This window comes from Trypanosoma cruzi, genomic scaffold (genome assembly GCF_000209065.1).
Source record: "Trypanosoma cruzi strain CL Brener 1047053517163 genomic scaffold, whole genome shotgun sequence".
Lineage (NCBI taxonomy): Eukaryota > Euglenozoa > Kinetoplastea > Trypanosomatida > Trypanosomatidae > Trypanosoma > Trypanosoma cruzi.
In genome coordinates this window covers 84,281-98,603 of record NW_001849555.1, presented here as the reverse complement: position 1 = coordinate 98,603, position 14,323 = coordinate 84,281, and the positions used below count along the sequence as shown (strand labels likewise).

Here is a 14,323-nt window from a genome sequence, read left to right as displayed (position 1 = left end):
TTTCCCCGAGGCCTCCCAACATCTTCCCCCCTCTTCGGTTACGTTAAAGGAATCTTTTCAAGTGCAAAAAACAGTCGGCGTTGAAGTTCACGAAAATCTTCTTGCATATCTGCCCACTCCGCCTCTGTTGGAGCCCTTGTGTGCCGCTCAATGCTGTTGAGTGTGAGCAATGAGTATTCTACCGCCTCCTGTAACGCCTTGGCTGGGCCGCCGCTGACTTTCTCTGAGTTCTCCGGGTTACTCCAGGCCTCTAAGCCTGCTGCAGTCTCCTCCGCATCTCCTTTGGCGCCAGCACCGCCATCCGACTTCTTCAAAGTCTGCTTACGCATATTCGGCAGCGGCTCTAATGGGGTTACACTTCTGCTTTTCCTTTGCCGCTTTCCGTTGGTGGTGTTTTTACTTACCGAGTTGGAAGGTGGGGTGCCGTTGTGTACTTGTCGAAGTTGCATAATCTCCCGTTGCTGCTCAACAATACGATTCATAAGTCTAGCATTTTCCTCATTGCGTAATGCAATTACCTTCTGCAGCTCTTTTTCATTTTCCTCGGCATTCACAACATCATTGTGCTCCTCCTCCTCGTCATCACTCTGATCAATCGTGTCAAATGGGACGTCAGCGTCTACCACCTCGACCGGGTACTTAAGGAGATCTGCCGGGGTACTTTTCGTTGGATGTGGAAGGGTACTAGGGACGGCAGCAAAGTCAACATGCTGCACGGTGCACTTATTCTCTGTGAAAACAAAGACATCAAACTTCATTTCTCGAGCAGCCTCTTGTCCCTTATCGGTGCGCATCATGCCTTCCACCTGTACGGTGACAACGCCTTGACTCTTATACTCTACAGAGGCTTCGGAATTCCAATACGCGTCAATGCCTTCCAATTTTTTCCCTTTGGTATTCAGCAGGCGTATACGTAAAAATACACCGGGGCTACTTGCTACCGCCACCATCTTTCCTTTGGTTTCAACTTGGACAGAAATCGGTTTTCCTGCCCATGTTCCTGCTGAAGACGTGCAATACCACTCCGCTTTATTTCCTTCAATCGGTGCAATCGTCACATCGTCGGTGTCACAGTAGACAGAAAGTCGCCACTGATCCTCATAGGGGGTTTCTGTAAAAGGAATGTACACATAAGATTCCCCTGCCTTTAGGTTAGCAGAAGTGGTAATGTAGCTGTTACTAGCAAAGTTATTACTGGCGGCAAAGGTGGATTTTTGTGGTAGCGGAACAAGTGCCTTCAGATACCGCTTCTCCGGAGCAAAAGTGGTAAATAGTCTTCCATGTAGACGGGGGCGCATATTTTGTTCTTCCCCTTCCTCCTCACGGGACTGTGCACGTTGACGATCCACGGAAAGATATGATAGCACAAATACCACACGGCAGTTTTCTTTCGGTTGCAGACGAATCTGAGAGTTACAGCGCCAATCAAATCCACTACCACCACGTCCCGTCAATTCGGTCCAAAAACCTTCCAAGACAGTACGCACCCATCCAACCTGCTCCGGCACTGCTGTAAGCTGAATGGGTTTGTCACCAAATGCGGAAAGTGCAAACTCCGTCTGACGACCTCGTTGACTTGTAAAGGGAACAACGACGTATGGGGTCTCACTCGGTTGAAGAGTACAATGAAGAACATTTTCACAGTTGGAAGTATATTTCCCAATCTCAACCATACGTCCATGAAAGTCCAGCTGCTTAAGACCCGCCTTTGAAAGCTCAGGGTCTCCCTCAAAAAGAGCCAAACCCATGTACACCGTATTATTCTTCTTCTTCTTTAACATACGAGATTCGTAAAGTACGTCTTGAATCATAAAGGCAATGTCTGTTGTCTCCGTCACATATAGGTAAAATTGTGGATTGTCCATAAAGGTGGAAAAGATCGGCCGGCCACCGGAGGAGGTAACAGACCATTTATCCATAATGGTGACACCATAGTACGGGAATGGTGATTCAGTTTCTTGAGCAGTAGCACGACCGTACCCTTCACGGGCGGCATTTATACCAAAGGCTCGTGCAAGCCCTTCAAGTAAACGAAATTTCACTTCACCGTAGCGTAGATTATCCCGCGCAATGTCAAGATTGTGTTTGTTACTGCAGCATAAGTTCACCAGAGCATAGGAGGCAAGAATGGGTACCTGATGGTCACGTGTTCCTGCTGGACTAAATAATACATCAATAAGCAGATCAATTCCACCAAAGGAAGCTATAAGTTGCTGCATCTCGGAATCCCCATGAGCAAGACGACCCACACAATTTGTTGCTGCCTTCGTGAGGTTCACAACTTCCTCAGGGGCATTGCGTATCGTCTCAAGGAGTTTGGGAACAACCTCAAGCCGTTCAAAGCTGCGTCGTGCATCTGGGTACAGATCTACAATAGCAGCCACTGCTGTACATGCGGCCTCCTGAACTTGTTGGTTTGAGTAATTATAAATAAGTTCCACCAACTCCGTATATACAACAGGGGTAAGTTTCATTTTATTTTTCAGGCAACCACGACATGCGGCTTCAAGCGCCACACAGGCCGCCTCCTTGCAGCGCTCCTCTTTAACTTGTAATAACCGTGTCAGGGCATCCAGACCACCAATATCTTGAAACATCTCCCGCCCAGCATCATCCAAAACGCTAGCAATTGTCTGTGCCGCATTGGACCGGTAGAAGGTGGAGGCGGAACGGTCTACAAAGTACACAAGCCGTTGTAACCCACCAAGCTCACGAAAGCTCGCCTTCGATTCGGGGAACAAGACGCAGTGTGATGTTAAATCATCAAACGTTTCTGGTAGGTTTGCCATAATGCGTGCAAGCTCTGTTTGTACCTTTAATTTCTTCTTCTGTCGACTCTGATGACGACGTTCGGCAAAGCGATCATTGTTTTCATCACCTTGCTGTGGGATTTGCTTCAGTTTTAAGAATTCGGCTGCCTCGTTGCTACGCTTATTTCGCAATTCCTCCTCCAGGCTCGCAATGTGACTTCGCATACGCTCAATCATTTCCTCCATTTCCGCCAATCGAGTGTAGTCAATTGCATTGCGTACAGGACGTAGGACTAACTGTAGGGCTCTCTTACCAAATTCGATCGTCGACTTCGTCTCGCCACTCCACAACGCACTGCAGGAAACGGCCAAGATGAAATGAATAAGATTTGACCCGCCCAGACTGGACTGCAGCAAGTACGTGAGTTTACTGTCCTTGTATGGAACATGAATACGGCGTCCCTTGTGTTTCGCCTGCTCCACAAGTTTGGAGACCACAGTACCGAGTGCACTAAGGGATTTATTAATGTGGATCGCCTCCCACATGCTGTCACCCTTTGCACCAGACTGTGTTAATCGCTCGGATCCTGCAAGATCAATAAGGTTCAGCTGCGCATGTGAACCGGGTAAAGAAGGCTCATCCCACTGCAGCTTCACCATCATAATCATATGACTGCGTGAGGAGACAAGATTCATCTCAGTTGCGGACGTCGCACGCATCTCTGACGCCTTTGTGTAGAGTTTCATACTCTCTTCAAGACTCTTCACACGTGCCCATGTCGCATCTCGTGCGATATACTGCCCTGTACGGTCCATGTGTATTTCTAGATGTTTCTGCCCAGCCAATAGATCTTGTATCTTCTCTTGATATATCTGTACAAGACTCACCTCACAGACACTGTCTGTGATGTCTTTGTTCGCCTTAAATCGTTCAAATAAGGCGCTAATAAGTCGCGGCGTCAGTCCAAGCCCTTCCGTTTTTGAGCGATTTCCCTCCATTGTGTACGTCTTGCCACTACCTGTCTGCCCATATGCGAAGACGGAGGCATTGTAGCCACTAAACAGCGTATTCAGCACCTCCGATCCAATAATGTCAAACACATCACTCTGCGCCGCATCGCGATCAAAGACGTAATCAAAGCGTGTCTGCAACTCCGCCCCACCGTCTTCTCCTTTTATAAAGAGCGTGTCGGGCATCCGCGGGTCACCACGACAGATCAGATCGCCATTACCCTCCTTCTTCTCACGATCATTCAAAGGGCGTATACGCACGTACACGCGAGGGCGCGAGACGGCTGCCTTACTCATTCACACAAACACACACACACACACAAACAAACAAACAAACAACGTGAAGTTCAACGTGCTTCACCTTTCCCTAAACAACACTGAAACCACGCCAAACAACAAAAAAAAAAAAGGGAGGGGAATGAGAAACAGACAACAGGGAATACATAAATAAATACACACAGATAGAGTGTGCAAGTAAGAGTGAGAAAAAATTGTCAACAAAAAAGAAAAAAATATACGACCATCGTGAGAACTGAAAAAACAGAGAAAAAAAAAGGAATGGGCTCCACACTCAGTTTTTCCCACGTGGCAGTACACGCCACACGGGACATGAGACTTCTTCCTCTGCTACCTTTTCGTACAGGAGCAAATAGGAGTCGGTAGAACAACTACGCCGTTTCTGCAAATGCTCCAATGGCAGTACCTCCACCCGGATATCATCGGCTATGTGCCAGACCCTTGACGGCTTGCCCCCTTCCGTGTCAACATCGCTGCTGCCGGTGGTGGAGGTGGTGGTGGTGCTTTCAGCCTTGGGCGACTCTGATGCGGCGGCGTCCGTAGCAAACTCTGCAACGTAATGCCCGACAAAAGGGGAAAAACCGATATGTCGCACGAGGCCCCGTAGACGATAAAGGCAGCGGATGGCATCCACATGTGTCTCGGCATCTTCCTCCTCTTCCTTTTCCTTTTTATCCATCTGCTCAACGTTTGAACCATTAGAAGCATTTTTTCCCGCCCCAGATGGATCAATTGTCAACTTCCCCGTGTCCTCTCTCTCCTGTTGGTGCCTCTTCCCTGCATGCTGCTCTCGTAGTCTGGCTACACGCTCTGCCTCCCGTACACACGGAGTCAACTGCTTCTTATCGCAGTCAACCTGTCCTTCCTCCCGCAACGCGTAAAGCGTAAGTTCATTATTGATAAAAACAGGTGTTTTGTCCTTTACAACACGCACATCATTATACGAGTTAACGACCGTATAATAACGATTCAGCTGTATCGCAAGAATAGGTGGTGCCGGACCCAAAAGACTGCCACCTTGATCCTGGTTTTGCGAAGAGCCGCAAGCATCACAGGTGTATTTGTCAATAGACACATATCGGAGGTTGTGGTCTAATAATGTCTGAACGTCGTCGCAACAATTAATTGTTGATTTCCTTTCAAATGTTTTACGCAAAAGCAATTCATCCAGTTTTACTTCTGGCGGTGTACTGAAACTTCTACCCACAGGTCCGTCAGGTGCAAAGTCCCTGTTATCCGCAGCCGGTGACGGTGGCGTCAATGTAGAGTCCACCTTCATTGTTTCTGCGATCCTTAGATTGATACACAGATTTATATAAGAATCCTTTGTGACGATTTCATGGCCACATCCCTCATTCCTGCAGCGGATGATGTTCAATAGTTTTCCCCCAATAAGCTTGTTAATCCAAATAAGTGACGAATCAATGATAATTTTATTTTCAACTTCCTTTCCTTCTCCCGTGTTTTCATCGTTCAACATTGGATTTGCCCCATATTCAGAAGTCATTGTATTATTCCCGTCATCACTCTTTTCCTTCTTTGCTTTCCTGCTCTTTAATTCTTCCATTGACTCCTCCTCAAGTTTGTTAATGACACTTAAAAAGAATTCATGCGCATCCTGCTGTTCCCCAGTGAAAAAGGATGTAGAAAAAAATTGACGCAACGGAGCCATGTCAATCCCATACATAATTTTTTCTGGCTTCTCAAGCAATCGGGCAAAATGCAGCAAAATCTGATGTACACTGTTAAAAGAGGGTCCCCGGTGCCGCTTATTAGGGATGAAAGACCATCTTGTGTACATTGTACCCATATCACCCGTTCCGTCACCGCTAAAGGCATCACTGTCGGGGGTTTCACTCAGTTTGGGGCTAAGCTCCAATTTATGTGCATCGTACAAGGCACGGCAAAAGTAAGGACTGCGAAGCAGAAGAGTCAAAACGCTGCATGCATAACAGTCGTTATGCGGGTTTATGAATCCACTTAAAAAAGAAGAACCACGGTCCAGCAGTGGTGGCCCATAAAACCCTCGTGAATAGCGATGAAGCATTGAATTTTTTGCAACGCTAGATGATAAGGCATACGCTTCCTTTTCTGAAGCACCATAAAGAAGAGAAAACCTGGATTCAGGTCTTTTGGTATCGTAATACGCTTCTCCAGGAAACATTGATGATCCTGCTGCTGCATAGGGGCTTTTTTCCCTGTAACCAGGCGATTCCTGAGACCCACTCTGTGGGGACTCACTTGCCAGACGATATTGCCTATATGCGCCGGAAAAGTGTGGGGAAACCGCGGCCCGTAGCGGAGGAGATGTCAATTGTGTCTTCGCTGTTGCTGTTGCTGTTGCTGCTGATGTGGGTGGTGGTGCTGCTGGCGGTGATGTGGATGGAGCCAGTGAAATTTGTTTCGGCATCCCAATATAAGGCGCCGTAAGAGGCGTAGTAAAATTCTTTGAGGTACGTGCTGTTTCCCCTGCAGCAACTTTAGAAGAACAACCAAATAAAGATGAGGGGATCGACGTCGAAGTATTGCCGGTGGTGGAAGTATTCACCCCTGCCCTTCCTTCTCCTTCCCTTGTTAGAGCCATCTTTCCTATTGTAGACTCATTGTTGTCGTGATCACCCCACGCTAAATCCCATCGGCTTCTTTTCTGCAATGATGTGCCTGCGGTAACGGGCTCAGAGCACTTTCGGTGCGTGTCAGGAAGGGAAAGCCCCAACGTCAACGGGGCGTGCTTCCATGAGGAATATTCCTTCAGCCGGGAATTAATTGTGGGAGCCGCGTAGTGATCCCCACCCGCACGTGACGCATATGGAGAAATGCCTTCATTCGGTTTACCGTAGCACGGCGCCGCATACCGTGATGGCGTGACTGCCGTCTCACCACCTGTACCGGTGCTCTTCTTTTCGCTCATGTCAAAAAGGCCGCGGCGTGCCTCCGTTGAGCTCATCGCTCGCGTCGCCTTGTCGTTAGCACCACCATTCACAGGCGATATTGCCTCCACTCGATTCTTCTTCAATACAGGAGAATATAACAGGCGTCCTGAAGCCGGAGAATTCTGTGTATTCGTCTGCTTCAAAGCATCATCCTTGTTGCTGTGGTTCGTGCGGTAGCGACGGTGGATCTGGTGATCACTCATCCCCATGGAATACGGTTTTTCGCCCTCCCTTTCTCGTATGTCTCCATCGGCGCAATCCCCATCCGCATGATCGTTGCCACAAACGCCAGTGTAAGCGTTTTTACGCATCGGCGAAGTCGAATGGCTCCCATGGGCAAGAGGGAAAGCTTGATTGTGCTTCAGATACCCATCATCACCCTGCAGTGCATAACCTCTGGAATTTTCCGTGCGTTTGCTCTCGGCCTCCAGTACCTTTCGACCATATTTCATTTGTTAGGATGCACGGTATTTCCTCTCGGCTTCCGTTCTTCTCCCTATCCCTCTTTCTCGCACAGTCTCTCTCTCTCTCTCTCTCTATGTATGTATTTATTTATATATGGCTCTTTTTATTACTCTCCACCCCCTCTTCTTCTATTATATGCACACTTACCTTTTGCCTTTATTGTCTTTTTTTTTGTTTTTCTTTTTGTTTTTCTTTTTCTTTTTCTTTTTCTTTTATCGTGTTGCTGCTTCAATTGCTCTGTTTGCTCCGTGAAGTACGATGGCTGCTGCCTGTTCCACGGCCGGCCCACACACACACACGCCCAGAGAGAGAAAAAAAAAGAAAAAAAGAAAGGGGGGGTAAATCAATACTTATGTGCCCTGTGTGCTTGACTGCGTGCGTCGCGAGAAGCCGCACAGTCCGTTGTTTTTCGTTTTTGTTTTTGTCCGTCACTCCCACACTTTTTTTTGTTGTTATTTTTTTTCTCCAGCGGGTTCCTTCAAGTCCCCACAACTGTCTCTATGCGTCCTTTTTGTGTGTTTGTGTTTGTGTTGTTCACTTCTCCCTCGCCGCTGTTGTCCGCCACGTCACCGTGCAATCCTACGCCCTCCTTCTCCCCACCCCTCCAAAAGACTACAAAAAAAAAAAAAAGAAAGAAAAAAAGAAGGAGAAGCAAAGAGAAGAAAAAAAAAATGGAAAAACAACAACAGACCAAAAGGAAATAGTAATAATAATAATGCAGAAATGTTCCCATTTGTAAACATGCATGCAGAAAAGAAACAAAAAAAAAAAAAAAAGAGAATGACGGTTTGACAATCATTCATGTATTCCCTCATGACGTATCATACCCTTCTTTTTTTTCTTTCTTTCTCTTTCTTTTTTCTTTTCTTTTTTTTTTTTGTCCCCCTCCCCTCTAACTTGCGGTGGAGCTCGTGCCTCTCTACCAGTCCGGCCCACGGTGCATGTAGGCATGGACTTACACACATGGAAAAATAAAAATAAAAATAAAAGTAAATCAAAGAAATAAATCTCAAGCACGAGAATATCCCTCACAGTGCCAATTTGCATCTACCGGCGCTAATGAATTGCGTGCTGTGCCAAGACCGACACTACTAGTTATAACATCATTGTCATTATCCTCATCCTCACCGTCATCGTCACCCCCTTCACCTGAGAGAAAGGCGCTCATCTGCAAATTAAGTCGCTGCAGCTCGGGTGGGATATCATACGGCACGGCTTGGTGTTGAATGCGCTTAAAGAAATAGGCGTAGCTGATGGCATTCAGCACCTGCTCTTTGCTGTGCATCTCAACATCCACACAGCAAACAAGAGTCGCCTTCGCATTGCCGCCAAAAATGGGGCGCAGGAATCGTGCCATGCAATTTGTATGCGAGCTTGGCAACTGATCAAATGCGGCCCCAGCACGTTCAGCATCATTCTTTCCTTCGTTCGGCTTAACGCTTGAAGTGGCAGCAATGGCGTCACACACCGCCTGCAGTGATTCGTCCACCCACTGCTCCTCCGGTGTCAATGGCCGCATCACCGACCCGGCACCTGACGGTGGTGGGCCGCACAAATCAACAAAAGACACCATTGACCGCCGGTAGTGTCCCTTGTCGTTAAAATTCTCCACACGAAGGGCAAAGATGGCATGTGACACCCCACCACGGTGTGCCATCACAACATGCTCATCCTTGGGCTGTGGACCGTTCGTGTTGCTGCCGTTATCATCGCCCATAAGCAAAAATGAAGAGAAGGAACGCCGCCAGCGCCCAAGACGATCAAGCCCCTCAAAGAACAAACGCATCACCTCTTCAGCCGTTTCCGCACGCACGGCTGTGACTTCTTCACCCGGGCCGCCGCATGATATCGACGCAGTGGACGCACTGCCCGCCGCCGCAGAGAACATTTTTACCAGCGTTGTGTTATTCCCACCGCTGCCGGAGACGGGCCTGCCCGGCTGCCGCAAGAGAAGATCAACGGTTTGGTTCATGGCAAGTTCCACAAAACTACAAGAGATGCTAACATGTGTGACGGCGTGCGAGACAAGGCTGTTGAAGAGGCCGTGGACAAACAGCGACAGAAGGCCCGCCGTGGCCCCACAAACTTGGGGCGATTTGGACAACACCTCCACAGACATCCCCCGTCCATTACTACCAGAACGACGTGAATGACGAGAAGATTGTTGTTGTTGTTGTTGTTGTTGTTTTCGCCCTCTTTTTTGTAACATCTCGTGCTGGATGATGGCTGCCTTTGTGCCAAAGAGAGTCTCCGTCTTTCCAGCACCCGCCGGCCCAAAGGAAAGAAACACCATGTTTACACCCGACAGAACATCCGCAATGACATGCTCCAGGCGAAGGGTGGCAAAAAGATCTTCATCAATCATAAAATTTTGCGTGGTTTTGTCCTCCGCAGGGATTGCCTCAGATGCAGCCGCGCCGGAAGAAATGCCAGCAGCCGCTGCTAATGCAGATTCCGATGGCATGCGTCGCCGAAGAGATGTCATGGCGTACGCCAAATCCACGACAAACGTGCGCCGTCGGTCTAAATCCACCACGGTGCACTCATCTGTCACGGCAATTCTCGCCCGGTAATTCCTTTCTTCTTCTTCTCCCTCGCGTTGTTGCTGTTGTTTCTCCTGCGTTCGCTGCGGTGGTTTCTTCGGGTACTCGTCCCGGGATGCCTCCTCCCACGCGGGACCCCCGCTACGGGGCGCGGCACCAGCCACCCGGACTACAACACGTTGGCGCCCCTTCAGCTCGGCCAGTGTGTTCTCATATTGCTTCTGCAGCAGCTGCGTCGCAGCAAACTCCTCCGCCGTACGCCGCAGGCAACACTCCGCCTCGTTGTGCTTGCAATCAACGGAGTTGGCCCTCTCCTCCACGACACGCAACCGTTGGCGCAGCTCATCACGTTCGGCAAACGCCGCCATGCGTGCTGTGCGCAACTCCTTCAGTGCATCAATCTGCTGCCGCAGGACCTCCCCAAGCCGATGTGTCTTGCGGGAAACAAGGGCGAGTTGCTGCTCGGCCGCCTCATACATGTCGCCCCTTCCGCTTGTTTGAGTCGATCTCCTTCCCAGCGGCTGTGCCCGTCACTCACGCCCGTCCGTGACCCTCCTTTACCCTCTCTGTACATTCATGCGTATATGTGTTCGTGTGTTCCCAGGCCAAAGGAGAAAAGCCAATTAAAACCAACCAAAAAAAAAAAAAAAAAAGAAAGGGTGGAGGTTGACACAGCAAGCGGTATTTGTGCATGAGACAAAACCACGTGACGATCCAATGAAAAAAGGAGGACGGCAGCGGTAAAAAAAAAAATAAATAAATAAATAAATAAGAGGATGGAAACGTCACAATAACGCAACAGGATGAAGCACGCATATGCACATACACACACACACACACACATACATATAGAAATATACATATATGCACCTCCGTAAGAAAAACAAAGAAGAAAAACAAGAAGGAAAAAGTAAAAAAAATTTGCATTGCATCGCTGCAGAAAAAAAAAAAAAAAAAGCACTCAAAGTAGAAGAAATGGAAAAAGTAAAAAAAAAAAAAAAACAAGAAAAGGAGCAACACACACGCAAATACACACACTGAAATAAATGAATATAAATATATATATAAATACATACATTTACATACGTACTTGTTTCTCCATTTCAAGTTCCACTCCGTCTTAATTTATCAGCCTCATTTCAGTTCCTCCTTTTCATTAAATTGCCAATTTATTTTTACGTTTTTGTTGCTTTTTTTTTTTTGCTGCCTCGCCCCCATGCGTGCTTGGGGCCTCATGAAGATAGACACCACAAATTCCCTCTCTTTTCTCCCCACCCACCCCACCCCGACTCCCCTTTCGCCTCTCGCCATCCACGGCAGCCCCCCCCCCCGCTACGGCGCTTCTCCCCCTCCTCCTCCGCGGGCACAGACGTACAACGCGTCCACATCCCCTTCACCAAACAAAAAAAGACATTCAAAAAAAAAAAAAAGAAGGGGTTGTGTCTCACACCATGACAGCACGAAAGTCACGGCGCTCCCAGTTGCCGTACATCATCATCTCCAACGCCTCTTGTTCCACCGTTATCAATGGGCAGCAGAGCATAAGAAGAAAATCCTTCGCGACAGTCCCTTCGATACGGTATCGGCAACGTATCAGATAACGCAGTCGACAGCCAAAGAGTGTTGTTCCTAATCCATGATAAAAGTATCCAAAGGGAAGACCACATGTTAACAGGTCAACTAAGCACATAGTCAAGAAAGACCGTGGCATACGTCCCTCGTATCCAAAAAAACCCTCGCAGCAAAAACGGTAAGGCTCACGTCCACGTTCTTCTTCTTCACGAAAAAGAAGGTATGTGAGTTCCGCAATACTGCAACGTAAGCAGAAAAAACGCCAAATAAAATGACCCCCTGCGGAAATGCAATAAGACCTCGGTAAAATTGTCGCAATGCGCTCTCTCCTACTCGACAAAGCCATCTCCGCTGTCTCAACTAAAGTCGCATACATGTAATTCCCTCGCAGAAAAAAGAATGGCGCAAATAAATTATATAGCCATTCCTTTCGATCAAGTACAGGGGAGGCAAGGACAAGAGGTCGGGTGGTCACAGTGATTCTCTCGCGGTTGTGAAACTGCTCCCGCAGTGACATGTAAGTAAATTCGCGTCTCAAAATATTTGCCAACGGCAAATCCTGCGGCCCCGTTTGTGCCTCCGTCAAATCCCTCCCGCTCCTCCGGCCGCCTCGCAGGGAGTCTGAAGAGCTCGCCGCCACTTGCACCCGCTGTTGTCGTTGCGGTGATGGCCGCTGCTCCTGCTGTCGCCCCTCCCGCGTCGCCGCGGCCCGCGTCGGCGAATAAATCGGGTGCCGCAAGAGTTCCGGAGGGTGCATTAAAAAAAAAAAAAAAAAACTACAGAAAAAAAAAAAAACGACAAAAAAGAAAAAAAGAAAAAAAAAGAGAAGGCGGAACAAACGGCATCTCATCGTCGTTTCTCGCTGCTGTGGCCGCGGGGCCCTCAATCCACAAAAAGCGTGTACGTCTCCCACACACACAACCACCACCACCACACGCACATCATTTCAATCACACTTTTCTCCTTCAATCGATGCACTCGTGTCATCGCTCCTCCCCCACTTTAACTCCCCCGCCAAATCGCTTTTTTCACCCCTCTTTTTTTCTTCCTTATTGAAAGAAATTACTTTTTTGCCCTTGTTGCTTTTGTTGCTGTCGCTTCCATGCGGCACCGTAAAGACAACCTTCGCAGCCGACAAATGGCGTCAACGCGTACGCCACAACCCTCATAACTGCGGTTGTACACAAACACACAAAATAGTTGTCCCTTTCCGCAGGCACATTAGGAGGCGTGGCCAGTGTGCATCGCCCAACCCAAAAGACACACGCATCACACCGACGAGTACATGAATTCACGGTCCCTCTCTCTCTCTCGGTATGGCGCTGACACCTCCCAACGTACTCTCGCCACACGTCTCGGTAGCCGCATCGTCGCACAAATACCAACAAAGAAGTAAATAAACGTGAAAAGAAAAAAAAAAGAATTGACCTCTCCGAATGGCAATGCAGCGTATGCCGACACAACAAACACACACACACACACACAACGCACTGAGAGAAAAAGAGAAAAAAAAAAAAAAAGGAGAGAGAGAGAGACACACACACAAAATTTTGTTTTCCTTTTTTTTTCCCCCGTTCATTGCCCTCCACTCAAACAAACAGAAAAATGCATCAATAAAAAAAAAAAAAAGGAAAAATAAATAAATAAAATAATAAAATAATTTAAAAAGAAAAAACGAAATAAGAAAAAGCAACATCCAGAGTTAGCAACCGAATTTATATAAAAATGCCTTCAGAATGAGTAATGCTTCCAAAAAAAAAAAAAAGAAAGAGAGAGAGAGAGAGAAAGAGAAAAAGAAATGCTTACAAATATCCATTCCCATAATGCCTCCATATTCCTTTATATATATATATATATATATAATAAGTTTCTCACCCCAGATCCATATATGTATATGCATATAGGGATGGATATATAGGGATGGATATATAGGGATGGATATATATATATAGGTAAATAGATTGATAGATACCGACACTTACATGTATATAAATATGTATACTTATGTACCTGTTGTGTGGCTCACTCTTGGTTTATACTAGTCTCTGGGGTATTCACCAGTGAAGCTTCTGCTAATTGCTCCTCCAATATGTTTTGTCGAACATCTTCAACAGAAATTTCCGAAGCGCACCTGCACGCCACAAAGCTGACATCTGCACTCTCTCCGGTAGTATTACTGCAAGCACATATCGCTGTCTGTCCATTCAACGGCATTTCCGTTTTTGTGACCTTGTCTGGTGGATGCACAGAAAGTGACGCTTCAGCACGACCCAAATGCCGCTCCTCCGTGCAAGAGGAAGACTTCTCCTCCACAGATACGCCAGGAAAGGAGGATATACAATACGGAATATTAAGTCCAATAGGTCTCCCGTACTTACCATTTTCTTCACATGCATTTGCAACCTCCACAAAATGGGAAATAATTGGGGTAAAAAAGGCGGGATGAAAGTAATGCCCCATGCTTTCCAGGATTACCAACTTGGCACGCGGTATCACAGACGCTGTGCGATGGCCGTGGGCAGGTGGCATCAGCACATCCTGCTGGCCGTGGATCACTAGAGTCGGACACGAGAGAGAACGAAGGTCCTCGTCACGTCCGGGGCATCTACGAATCGCCGCAGCCTGTCGAACGAGGCCCGCCGAGTAGGAACTTCTCTGCAGTGATTTTAAATACCCCTGCTTTAAGTGTTCCTCGTCAACCGGCAAAGTGCCCCTCAGTAGCTTTTTTATTGATTCAAGACGGAAGTTTTAT

General features: G+C 47.6%; 4 protein-coding genes and 1 pseudogene across 4 annotated transcripts, besides 23 other annotated features; all 5 read right to left on the bottom strand.

Moving 5' to 3' along the window:
• Positions 1-832: part of a sequence feature (heterozygous, non-Esmeraldo-like haplotype) that runs on past the window's edge.
• Positions 39-4,058, bottom strand: Tc00.1047053507087.40 (kinesin, putative; the record flags this gene model as incomplete). Its single annotated transcript, XM_807937.1, has 1 exon — positions 39-4,058. One exon carries the CDS (start codon positions 4,056-4,058, stop codon positions 39-41), a length of 4,020 nt encoding a protein of 1,339 aa, XP_813030.1.
• Positions 833-1,262: a sequence feature (areas merged during assembly that could not be assigned to a particular haplotype. This can correspond to areas where the two haplotypes were merged or to regions with more than two copies in the genome that were merged during assembly.).
• Positions 1,263-11,083: a sequence feature (heterozygous, non-Esmeraldo-like haplotype).
• Positions 4,060-4,099: a microsatellite.
• Positions 4,333-7,443, bottom strand: Tc00.1047053507087.30 (ubiquitin hydrolase, putative; the record flags this gene model as incomplete). The annotated part of the gene is made up of 1 exon (XM_807936.1): positions 4,333-7,443. The coding sequence occupies one exon, from the start codon at positions 7,441-7,443 to the stop codon at positions 4,333-4,335; it is 3,111 nt and encodes a 1,036-aa protein (XP_813029.1).
• Positions 6,383-6,428: a microsatellite.
• Positions 7,483-7,529: a sequence feature (GA-rich).
• Positions 7,621-7,670: a microsatellite.
• Positions 8,073-8,128: a sequence feature (T-rich).
• Positions 8,286-8,335: a sequence feature (A-rich).
• Positions 8,424-8,450: a microsatellite.
• Positions 8,466-10,478, bottom strand: Tc00.1047053507087.20 (uncharacterized protein; the record flags this gene model as incomplete). The annotated part of the gene is made up of 1 exon (XM_807935.1): positions 8,466-10,478. One exon carries the CDS (start codon positions 10,476-10,478, stop codon positions 8,466-8,468), a length of 2,013 nt encoding a protein of 670 aa, XP_813028.1.
• Positions 9,618-9,643: a microsatellite.
• Positions 10,741-10,771: a microsatellite.
• Positions 10,809-10,869: a microsatellite.
• Positions 10,876-10,919: a sequence feature (T-rich).
• Positions 10,940-11,009: a sequence feature (T-rich).
• Positions 11,016-11,089: a microsatellite.
• Positions 11,084-14,323: a sequence feature (haploid, non-Esmeraldo-like haplotype).
• Tc00.1047053507087.14 (hypothetical protein, conserved) lies at positions 11,444-12,421 on the bottom strand (the record flags this gene model as incomplete). Its single annotated transcript, XM_807942.1, has 1 exon — positions 11,444-12,421. One exon carries the CDS (start codon positions 12,419-12,421, stop codon positions 11,444-11,446), a length of 978 nt encoding a protein of 325 aa, XP_813035.1.
• Positions 12,330-12,399: a sequence feature (T-rich).
• Positions 13,064-13,106: a repeat region.
• Positions 13,187-13,260: a sequence feature (T-rich).
• Positions 13,336-13,368: a microsatellite.
• Positions 13,412-13,433: a microsatellite.
• Positions 13,456-13,580: a microsatellite.
• On the bottom strand, positions 13,594-14,323 carry Tc00.1047053507087.10 (annotated as a pseudogene; the record flags this gene model as incomplete).